This window comes from Cyanistes caeruleus, chromosome 1, assembly GCF_971803275.1.
Source record: "Cyanistes caeruleus chromosome 1, bCyaCae1.hap1.1, whole genome shotgun sequence".
In the NCBI taxonomy this organism is placed as follows: Eukaryota; Metazoa; Chordata; class Aves; order Passeriformes; family Paridae; genus Cyanistes; species Cyanistes caeruleus.
In genome coordinates, this window is record NC_141701.1 from 131,630,747 (window position 1) to 131,643,419 (window position 12,673).

The 12,673-nt window shown below is 39.0% G+C and overlaps 1 protein-coding gene across 2 annotated transcripts in view; it reads right to left on the minus strand.

Moving 5' to 3' along the window:
- The window catches only part of FAM171A1 (family with sequence similarity 171 member A1), an 88,159-nt gene that overhangs the window by 6,812 nt on the left and 68,674 nt on the right, over nt 1-12,673 (minus strand). For both annotated transcript variants that reach the window (XM_086858835.1, XM_086858828.1), the window contains exon 7: nt 515-631. In XM_086858835.1, coding sequence (XP_086714961.1) covers nt 515-631 — 117 coding nt within the window. The remainder of the gene's footprint in view (nt 1-514; nt 632-12,673) is intronic.

Consider the following 12,673-nt stretch of genomic DNA (forward strand, 5'->3'; position numbering starts at 1 on the left):
AATTGTCACCAAAATGATGCAAAGCATTACTCAGGGCAAAATGGGCATTTTCAGCGCAAAAGTAAAAAGGTGTCAATCCATCCATCCATCCATCTGTAAGCATCTAACCCAGGATAATGCTGGTTTTAGGTGAATCCATATCTCTGTGAGTTTCTGTATAGAAACTCCACAGCACCTGTTTTTCTACCTGCTGGAACACCAACACATGGATGTTATGACTCCCATCATTTTTGAGCAATGGCTCTACCAGGCAGTGGTGACACAAATGCATCAAAGCAGGAATACTTTGAAATGCTCCCCATTAAAATGACAGACACATTTTGAGCACCAGGGTTTCCCCACACAATTCTGAAAAAATTTTAACCCTTTACTTTCAGATTTCTGTTTTCTAATAATCCATTATTGATCAAGCTGTGGCATCTCAGATGAGGTCATTCTGAAAAATATAAACATTATATTTGAATAAATAATTACCCAGTGCTGCAAATATCAATAAAATCCAATTCCATCTTACCTGGGATAGTAGGTGACATAGCTGCAACCCAATAGCCCAGCTGAGGTGCAATATAAGTCCAAGTCAACTGATTTCCTTCTTGTTGTACAATGCCCAAACTACTCTTCAGCCATGTCCCTGTAAATGTAGAAGTTGTAGGAAGATGTTACAGATATTCACATGTTCCTCTGCAAAAAAGAGGAAAATTAAGCAGTAGCAAAATCTATCCATGTGTGGTAGGGATTGTGTGTGCTGCTGTGAATTGGGAAGTTGTGCCTTCTGGTCACTGGCATTTGAGAGTGCCCATGGCTTTCTCAGAAGCAAAAAACAACCCAAATCCAAAACCTTTAAGATTAAATAAAACTAGTAAATCTTCAAAACCTGTTAAAAGAAAACATTTATTGTCATATTGGGTTCCCCTATTTTGAAGATGGATATTCCTGAAGATGATTACATGCAGCCAGCCCACTTAAAAATGTAGCTCAAGAGACATCACATCTCTCAGACCACACTGGAGTTCTACATGGCACCTTTCCACCAGCCCTGGCTGTTAACTTCTAGAAGACAGAGGAAAATGCTTCTTCAAAATGGTTTTCCTATACAGAAAGCAAATTATTGCCAATGACTAGAATTATACTGCACCATCACTGTGATCAATTCCATTAATCATTCAGTATCTGCATAATATCCCCACAAATACTGTTTGGTAACAGATGATTTTTTAAAAGCATGTTTCCCAAAGGAAACAAAATACTTTATTTTTTTATTTTTTTTAGAATTATGAAATGATAATTCCGAAGTAAGACTAACAGTTTTAAAGCAATGTGTTTAAATTCATGTAACTCTTGAGTAGTCTAGATTAACAATCTGCACTAGATGATAGTTTCTCTACTTCCTGAAGATTACTTTTGTTCCAAGAGTTGGGTTATGAAAACCTTTACAACTGTACCAACTGAATGACTTTTTGTAATTCATTAAGACCCCTGATTCTGGGGCTGTCATCTTAGTTTCTGATGTAATAAATGCCCAGAATGGCTTGCAGGCTGTTCCTGTATTCATCCTCTTTGAACAAAACACAGAACTGCTGTCCTTGACGTGGAGAGCAATCACTGAGAGGCCACTCCTGGTGCCAGGCAGTGTTTCCTAAACCTGCAGTCCTGGCTTGGCACCTCCAGTGGGTGCCATAATAGAGGGCTTGGCCTCCTTCAGGCCTCACATATATTAGTGACCACTACCAGGGTGCTGATCTGTGTACAGAGAAGGCATAAACCCCTCTGCATTTCTGTAGAGCAGTTCTGTATTTTGTGCTGAAGGGGGAAGAATGCTGTATTTCCCTTACTCAGCCTCAAATGCTCACTTGAAAGGCAAGCTGCGTCATGTATTTGTGATTCCCCTTCCTTTAAAAAAGTCTCTTGTAACTCCTTGTAACTCCTGAAATGGTGCTTTTCATGAGATGTCACTTAGGATTAAGCAACAGTATTCTGGATGACAGTCATCTGAAGACAGCAGTGAGTACAGAACACACAGAAGAGGTGCTGTGGCTGGGTTTGTTGTGTTTATAATACATTAAAGATGCTGACGATTTCTTCTGTGTTCCTTAGATTATCCACCTGTGCAAACCCTCTACACATAAGAAAGGCTTTTTTGAGTATTCATTTCCTCCCTGCTACTGATTTTTCCTATGTAAGACCACTGTCTAAGGCTAATGATAAACCCACCTGAATACAGTAAAAGTTTTGGAAGTATACATGGTTGAGAGGATTTCTAGATCTAGGTGACTACTACTGCCAGATGTCAACTGTATTTACAACCAAACTGAATTTGTGAGCAACAGGGAAAAGGAATTACTAATGTAATTATCAGTTTTCCAAGTATCATTTCCAGTTTGTAGAGGGTAGAAATCATCTGTTATTTCATAAGGAAAGTCACACAAGACAAGTAATTTTGATTTACAGTACTAAAAGGACTAAAATCTGTGTACACAGATTTGCATACGTGGCATTCATAACTGCTGCAGCAGAACATCTTGATGTAGTCACTCATTTACCTCTCTTAGGGAAACATTTTCAGGAAAAATAGAATGGAATTGTCCACAGTTATCTGTGATGTTTCTGGAAAAGCTAGGAAAAGTAGATTTATTTTTCTCCACTAACATGGCCACCAACCCTTCAGATTCTCCGTCCATGCACTTTCACAGAAGATGTCATATTAATAGCCCTGAAGGTGAAAAATAGCCCTTAAGGTCACAATTTGCTTTTATCTGGTCTCTAGAATTCCATTTGATTAAAAAATTCTGTAACCCTGAACCTTGCAATTTTTCTTTTTCTGCAAGATCTGGATGATGAGAATACACACCAACTATTGAAATACACAACGATGTGAAAATAAAACTTTAACAGAGATAAAAAGTGCTGATTAAAAAAAAAAGACCTGATGAATACATCAAGTCTCCCGTATTTTTCTTATCATCTCTAAGCCCTTTAAATTCACACACAAGCAGAATGCAGACATGTAATTTAGCCAAGTTCAGTACTTTTGATGTCTATTTCTATAGCTGCCTCCTCGAGCAGAAGCTATTACTGATGCCCTCACTAGGTGGAGCTTGTGTCCAGCACGGTTACCGACATGATGCTGCACGCCAAAGAACGCAGTCCTCCAGCTGCCTCCCAAAAAGCCTTTTGCTCGGTAATACTCTGCATAATGCAGTGATCAAGAAGCTCAGAGAGGCTGCAGGCTAATCGCTGCCAGCAGAGCTCTGCTGCCAAACGAACAGCAGCTCACGTTGCTCATATTTTAGCAACAACAGGAATCGCTTATTTGCGATGGAAGCAAACAAGAGTCTACTGCAGAAGCCTCAGACAGGTTTCACACTTGTCTGCTGCTCACGTAGTTCACTCACTCTTGCTCACCACTGGACATACTCCAAGCAATGTGCTGGTCTGTGTAAACCAAGGAAAAATGTAATTCCCTCTCTTTGTTATGGATAGTTAAGAATTTCAAATGCATAAAAGATATATCCAATACTGATCATCTTTAAACAAAAATGGTGCAGCTTTTGTTGACCATACCCTACAAATTGGTGTGTTATGATAGAAAATAGTAACTTTTAACGGCACTGTCCCAAGTTCCTTCATCAGGACGACACCAAGAGTGGGTTCCTGTGAACCACGAGTACACAATCTTATCATCAGCCTTTTTAATACTTTCATTGTCCAACATTGTCTCTGTTTCCACTAATGAAACAGAGAATCCTCCCACATCATGGGATGAAGAAAGCAAAGAACTCCATCCTTTACAACAGCAACAAAACAGGTTTGAGTGGAAAGAGCTGAAAACACAAAATCCTGTATTGTTTCTTTTGTGATCAAATAGCTGAAAGCTAACCTAATGTTACTGGAGGGAGCTGACATACTTCCAGTATTCTGTAAATGCATCAGTATTTCCAGGTCTCTCATATTTCTTCCTTTATAGATTCTAATTTCCTGGCAGAAGCCTCCCTTAAAATGGAAAATCCCTTCCTTCCGAATTATTATAATTTTGAAATTAAGGGGCTGTCAGGCAAAGATATGGGAATAGGAATAACAGTTCTACTACAGTTTACTAGTATGTATAAATAAAAAAATCTTACAACTTAACAGAAAAATTAAAATAAAATGCAGTAGTATAAAAAACCCTGTCAGAGTCAGAATACAACTTGACACCCTGTTGGTCAGGGTGTTGGAAGCAGTCTGATTAAATGGTGGCTGCAGTCCTCCTGGAGTGGCAGATGTGGTTCTGTTGAAGCAGTGATCCTGTAGAAGGGTGTAGTTTTCCTCTGAAGGTCCAGTGGGGATGTAGAACAGTCTGGTCTTCCTCTGGGAATCCAGTGGAGAAAGGCTGCCTGTGGTGTTCCAAGCCTCAGATTATATCCAGGTAGGAATGCTTGGCTCCTCCCCCTGGGTGGAGCATCTCACCATGGGATGATGTCATTTTACCAGTCATGCAGTGAGCCTCAATGGCCCATTAACAGAAGAGATCCCTCTGGAGGGAGGATGGGTCTTGGAAGAGATAAAGAACACTGCCCCACCTGGTTTTAACAGATGGTAATAGAATACATACTTTTGGTTACATCTTGCATTGCAACTCAATACACCTGGTTGCTTTTTAAGTATCATTAAACAAGCAGTGTTCTTGCAGCTCCTTACATGCAATGCCTTGCTGTCATGAATAATGTTGGACCTTCTGTTGAGCAAAACCCGACTGCCTGGTAGTGACTGGCTGTGCTCCTACCATTTCACACTGCCTTAGGTGACCGAGAGCTCACTGCTGTGCAGCCTTGAGAACAAATTCCCTATCCTGCCTCAGATTCCTCCTTGGAGTGAAAAACAAGATGTTTTCCTGTTCTAAAAACGAAGCTAATTACCCTCTATGTCCTCACACACTTGCTGCTGTAAGCAAAGGAGGGGACTGGGCAGTCAGTGAAGAACTTTGTCCCATTTTTCTATCCATTCCTATGCAGTAGCCTGCAAATGGAAGAAGAGCAAGCAGCATTCATTCTTTCTGTGTTGTCAGGTTTACAACTGCAGAACTAAGCAGGAGGATTTAGAAAGAACATAGGTCTTACCTCCCTGTATGCCGTGTTCTAATATTTTAATTTGTTATTTTCCGAATATCCTGTAACATGACTTCTTCCTGCCACCCACCAAGTCAGCAAAATCAATGACCTTCACTGCTTATTAATACTTATACTTGATTTGTAATCATTGTTAAGTAACAAGCAATGCAGAATTATTAAAAAAAACAACCCCAAATCAGTAAAAATAGCTGGATGTAATGGATCATTTTTGTTCAAGACTGTGTCGTTCCAAAGAAAACTTGTGCCTCTTTGGAGAAGAAACAGCAAGCTCAGTACAGTTTGTAAGCACTGCATGATTTGGGCCAATTCACCATTAATTCTTAAAGACTTTCTGGTGCTTCACGGAAAACTTCTATATATAGAGACATTCTTGCTTATAGATCATTTTTACATTTCTCTTCCTCTTTTTCCTCTCTTACTGCTCAGTGGAGCCAAGATGCTGATCCAAGATTCAAGTCAGGAGACATTTCTCCTGGCTCAAACTAACAGCAGGGGGAGAACCTTGACGCTTAATGCTTTTCTCACCAAAATTATACTGCCTGTTACTGACTTTTTGGAATAAATGATGTAATTTAAATTTATTCTTCATTCTTTCTTAAAAAGCTTTTGAAGTATCTACCCATCACTCTTTCATATATGGAACTCAAAAGCAAGGTAAAAGAACACAGCAAAGAATATAGACATTAGAGTACTTTAAAGACACACAAATCAAAATATGATCAGATAAAGCAAACTGATGTCCATCAGACTGCAGAAAATATCATAGAAGTTCATAGGAGAGATAAATTCTGCTAGTGAGAAACATCTTAATTCTTTGCAGTACCTTTTATTGTGATGAACATGCTTATTTATCTCGGGCAGCATTTAGGACTCGCCAATCTCCATTGGCAAGTCCTAAATGCTGCCCGAGATAAATAAGGGGGGTTATCATAACCAAATTTAACAACAAATGATTTGCACATTAAATCTCTATTTCAAGACACATTCAACATCAAACAACATCCCTTTTGTAACTTAATTTGGTTTACTTCTGAATCAGACTGAAAAATGTAGCTTTCAGCAAGGAGAGTGCTCAGATGTGCAGTTATTGCAGAAAAGCCATTGAAGAACAGCTATTCTAGACTTTCCCCCTGTGCAATCAGGTCACTGCAAGTATGGATGGTTTGGCCACAAAAGAGATGTCCTGTTGTCTTCAAAGACATCAACTATTTGCTGTGACAGCTTGCTGGAACCAGGCAGCATAAATGGATCTGCTTCCACAGTCTAGATACATGATGCATCTGAATAAGACATTGTTTCCATATTTTAAAGTGAGACTTTATTATTTTAAATTGATCTGAAGTCCAGGGAATTGTATATCCCTCTGGCTTCCAGGTATGACTGTGGACACTGATAATCCCATGCTGCTCCAGCTCAAGCAAATGGCAAACTTCCCACTGGCCTTGTGAGGCAGGAGTGCCCCACAGAACCATCTGCCCTAGGGATAGATGCACGGGACTCTTGCTACAGCCAAGAAAAGGGGGACAATCTCCCCTCCTGTTATCTGGCTGTGAGGGGAGTTCTCTTGCTGGCACCCCAGCACAGAGCTTGGCTCTCTGGGCAGATGTATAATGCTACTTGTCTCAGGCTTAACTTCCCAAGCTGACCATTTCAGAGCCTTCCAGATCACCACCGCTGCAGGGACTTCTGCTGATGTTGCCTGTGTGTTCTTTCTATCACTGATCAAAATAGCTCTAGTAAATGACTGTCAGATGAGAGTGCTGCAGCCAGCAGCTTCCCCCAAGGACAGTCATAAAGCCTAAAAATTGCTTGTGTTTAAATATATGGTAGCTATGGTGGTTTACTTCCATAAATTACTTTTACATGTGAGCTTTTGGTAGAAAATTCTTCCATTGATCAAATATGGTTTGTTTTTCATTTTGTTTCTTTTAATTGGCAATAGTATCATCCAATGCCACTCAAGCAGGGAACCAAAAAACTGTCTTATTTACAACATTAATTATTTCCATCCAAGAGGTTTGACAAATAAAATTATTTAATTAGTAAGAAAGCAAATTAAGCATAATCCTATTATATAAATTTATTTTTAGTCACAAGATTATCTTCCCTGGACAAAAGCACTTCGTAAAGAAAAGAAAGGTACTTTTAACTGTACTGCTTTATAGCATAGATATTTTAAATAAATATTCCTTAATGAGAAGTGCTTTTCTTTCAGCATGGATCTCTTTTGTGCTGTCTACGATGTCTCGTCAGATTGCCCTGCTTAGGCAGAGATTCACAGTTAAACAGAGATATATGTGTCAAAAGGAGTGAGGCAGGTTGTTATCAGACAGTGTAGGACAGCAAAGGATATTCAAAACATACTAAAAGCGATTCTAGAAGTAATTGATTTAGACACTGCAAATGGCAGTGTTATTATGAAGAGTTAATCAAGGGCAAGTTTGTGAAAAGAACTTCCTAAAGCATGTTATGACATACATAAATTGTAGCTTTTCATTCTACCAGTTGAAAGCTGCTTATCAGATTTCTTCTTCCAACTGAAAATCACCTCTAATCTGCATCAGGAGGGGAAGTTTTAGTAGAGAGGGATGGGATTTTTGGTTTTACTTTTGTTAATTTTCTAAAAAGCTAAAAGCTGAAATGGAAGTTGAAAATTCCTTTGTGAATATTGGTGGAGCTTAATCTCCTCCTCACCTTCCCCCCAATACACATGGGTTTAAAAATTCATAGTATTTAAGTTAATATTACAATTTTGTTTTCAGGGTTGCTAGGCAACATCAAAAAATAAATGTCCCTGCTCTGAGAGCCCATACCCTCATTATTCTTCCACTCTTACAGAATCTGTTACACAATCCTTCCAGGACTAAATCCTGCTCCTGTTCTAGCAGCACCACCATTACTTTGTTAACTAAAAAGGAAATGCTTTTACCATCGTACCTTGAAGATTTTGGCAAGGAAATCTATGAGTTCAATTTATCGTTTGTGTCTGAGAAGCTCTGTGGGTTTTTCCATCTCTTCTTGTTTTTTCCCTTAAATCACCTGCCAAGTGTTTAACAAAAGAATACACCGGTTTTCATTATTTAATATTTAATAATCTTAATTATATCTGGGCAGAAGGCAGGGCACATTACACACAGAACTGCTCACATTGCTTTGGTCCCCTCAGTACTTCCTTCCAGAATGCCAGAACAGAAGTGACATATTAAAGAAAATTGCTTCCATACATAATTACTGGGTAATAATTGTATTTCAAAAGGAAAAGCTTAGTTATGCCTGTTGGACTACCATCCCTAGTTACTGGTACACATGAAAGATACTGCCTTTAGAATTTGCTTTACCATATTATTAATCATATTCAGTCGGTTATTAACAAAATTATTAGAACGAGTAATAATTAAAGCACATGCACAAAACACTGCATGCCTTTTCCTACCTTCAGCCTCACATCACACTCACATTCAGTTCCTATTTTTCAAACTGGAAGTGGAAGCAGAGACGCACTGGGATTTGATCTAACATTGCAAGGCTGCAGAGGGAGGGGTTCCCAGGTCCTCAGCCTCTTCCAGCCCCATCCAGGCACTACCCACTCATTCCTGGATATTCCCACCAATCTCCAGGTCCTCTTCAACTAAGGAAGTTGCACAAGCACAAAGGTCTTTTTTCCACTTCTGAAGTTTTGATGCCTGCCTCTTCCCACCTTCTCCTGCCACGGTTTCTATAGGTGGAGCTACAGGGCTATCTACATGATACTACATTATTAAAACCTGCTCCCAGAAGCCAGGAATCTGTTTCCAGTTTTATTTCCTTGACTACATATCTGTAGATTCTTTGCACAAAGATCACTCCACTTTGGCACCAACCTGTTTCCTTCAATATTCCTTTAAGCATCACCATAATGCCATACCTCATCCACTTCGCTATAAATGCAGTTCAAATGGTGTACAAGGTGAGCAAAGGATTAAACAATCCATTCATTCCCTTTTATGTGTGTAAGCCACAGCATCCATTTTGAAAACACACACTAATAAATAAGCACATCTCCTTCCTATGAGCCTCTCCAGAGGAATCATGAGAGTGAGAACATAGTCAGGGAGCTATACTGTGAAGCATCAGAGGAAGAGCTTCTTTTCCTTTCAATGCTGAGGACTGTCTAATATTCTGAAATGGTATCAACACCTATTATGTAGACACTGTACATGGTAAAAAGCTGGGTTTGGTAGATAACATTTCTATGGCAACACACAAAATATGAAATTATTTGAGAGCAGTTAAGAACCTGTATTGTTTAGTGCATTTAGTCTTTAATTTAAGCTTTCCAGCTGAGATTAAAAAGGAAGTCAAAATCAAATAGTCAAGGATTTTTAAACTACAGAAATAGCTTAACCCTGAACTTCTGTGGTTCTCACCTTTGCAAACCAATCTCCATATCACTGTTGAATCTGGTCTAGAACCATGTATCTGATTATAACTAAGCTCAAACCTTTGGAGGTGAGAGATGTGATTTCCTGAGCACATCCATTTCTCATGCACAAAAAACCCACTAAAACTCATGGAGAAGTGTATGAAGTCCCAAGCCATATGTGCAGCTGCATGCACTCCATGCAGACCATGGTCAGAGACACAAACTCACACCCAGTGTGAGCTCCAGTGACAGGCTGTGAATCTTTCTGTTAAATTATTATTTTCTGTCAGTCACACAAGGTTATGAATGTGGTGGCCGTCAGAAATTAATCAAATTCACAACAAAAAAAAAGTTATACTTTTAAACTATAAGACAGTATTTTCTCTGGGTGGATTATCACTGCTACCACATGGGAAGCTTAAATCTGAGACTTTTATAAATCATCTTATTTGCAAACAATGCACAATGAACTAGACAGGTAAATGTACAGTAATCTGCTTACAATTTCTGCCTGACAGTAGCTGTCACCCTCTCCATAATAACACCATAAACAAAAAGCATCATTTCACCTCTATGAAATTGTAGTCAAGTTTAAGTAGGCACCAATACTGCTTACACACAAGGATATCCTCATGACTTCTTTAGAGCACAGAAAACATTATCTTGATTTTGCTGAGGAAGGAACATCTGGAAATTCTGGTTCTACAAAAATCAATACAAATTTACCACTGACAGCAGAATGTCACCCAGAAAAAACAAGTACCAGACTTTTAAATGCATTTAGAAATCCATTATGGCATTAAATGCAGACAGAAAGCACCAACCAAGAAGAACAGAGTATGTAAAGTATTGTTTTTTATGAAGTTACAGAGAGTTCCCCAGGATGCTTTTCTCCATATTCTGCCCTTACTCTCCATGAACACATGGCTGAAATTTCAGGCACTGGGGAAACTTCCTCCTCTGCAAAGAAGCCAGTCATTTAAAGACAGCAATGTCATGTTGAAGACATACAACCAAGTGTCTGGGGAGAAGGAAGAACAGAAACACGGTATTCCAAACTTCATTTACATGTAGTGCACAAGGAACAACATGTTTTAAGGAGGATGAACAAAAGGGCAAAGGTTAAACCCTTCCACTCCAGAGTCCTTTGCAGCACAACTGAAAACAGTGTTGAAAATATTTTCCTATTATTTGATGGGAATAATTAACTATCAGCAACATGTTAATAAATCTTATTTTCATATTATGCATACTGGAATATTTGGTAGAATTTTAAAGTCTTTCATACAGCTCCAGATGTGGATCTAGAGGTCTAGGTGCAACAAAATGCCTTCATACCACATGGAATTAAACTGAGGACTTAAAATGGGGAATGCTGGACTTACAGTTTTGCTCACTGAATCCAATGAAAACCAGACACCTTAACATAAAACATAAACCATTTAAATGGAGGCTGAGGAGAATACAGCTGAGAAAGTGCTGTATTATTCACTCCAGCTGGTGGGAGCTGGAGATGACACAGGAGGCAAAAAGTTTCATTTCTACTGGGATCTGTGGTATTTCTGACTGAGGAGGACAAGGCTAGAAAGAAGTTTTGAACAGAAATTTGGTGTCCAAGAATAGAGAGATTAATTATACTGCTGTAAATCCTACTGACATCAAGGCAAATATACATGAAAGAAGTCATGATCCCAACCATCTGTTTAAAGATAAAGAAAAAATGATTTTTTCAGCCCCCTTGGATTTTGAGAAATCCAACACAGCACTTGTTAGGAAAAAAACAAAACACCCAAACCCCAGAAAACCCCACTGAGCAGTCCTGATTATAGGAATGAGAATCCCTGTCTCTATGTCCAAACCTTTTAAGTGCATACTGTGGAATAAAACCACTGTCCCACAGTAGTGTGAAACATAAGACTTGGGTGTATCCACAGCATGGAGTGATTAAGTTGCATTTCAGCATGTAATGTCTCCATAACATCAACACATCTGTGTTGTTTATTGCCAACACTCAAAATGCTGCAGGAAAAGGTGGTGGACCAACACAAGAACAAGGTTACATGTATTCACTTACCCTTAAAACATCTCCAGGGCATTGACAGCTGATCTTTATTTTATTAACTATTCAAAATGGTATTATTGCTTTAATTTGCTTGCTGTGCACACAAGGCAGTAGGTTTGTTTCACAATGAAAAATCTCATTTGGAACACTATGAAATAGATGCAGCAGATTGTCTTGTTTTGATGTCAGCCTGTTTATTCTGGCTGCTTGTTTCATCAGTGTCAGCGGAGCCACTCTCAGCCTTAAGCAGACTATACTGCTTCTGCTTCTCTCCCAAGGATAGAAAGCATGGTCATGAAAATACAGATTGTTTATGGTAAACATCCTAAAAAGCCATTAGTTATTTTTGGCTGCCATAAGATGTAAATACTCCTCATTTTTGTGGAAACTACGAAAATCTCTGCACTTCCAGTCAGATGCCTCTGGGTTCGTATTAGTTCATCCTGAGCTCAGCAAAATGTATGAGATACTAAGGATTAAAATACCTCTGTAGTATTTCTGTCACTTCTCCATGTTCTCTAAAAGTGAAAAGTACTTTTGCTTTTTAGAGCAGAAATTGTATTTCATGCAGTAATGATGACAACCGCATGGACTCTAAACAAAAACAATGGCTTGCACGAACAAGTGTCCACTGTACTGCTAATCCATGAGAGAGAAGTGCTGTAAGTGCCTGGTAAGGCAGTCACAGTTTTCTATCTGTGGCATTTACTCACTGTTCAGATAAAAGCATGAAAATTTAAGCCACTGGAAATCTATTAAGGAGAGACCAAAACATAACCAGCACTGAAAAAAGCAGCCATGAAATGAGAGACAAAATCAGAATAATAAAGTTAGAGGTCCTGTCCTAACAAGGCACAGATCTGGCAATGCAAATGCGTTACAACAACTTATCTGCCAGCTGAGGATTTCTCCAGTATGGAGCCACCCCAGTCATTACCCATCCATCGCACTTCATAGTCCAAGCACAGCAGGGATGTGGAATGACAGGATACCACCATGTTCATGCTACATATGGCTAGTTTGACAGCCCTTAGGGTGTTAGAATAGCTTGCAAAAGATAGTGTGGCTGCTCTACTTATTAAATTAAGCTACTCTAATTTA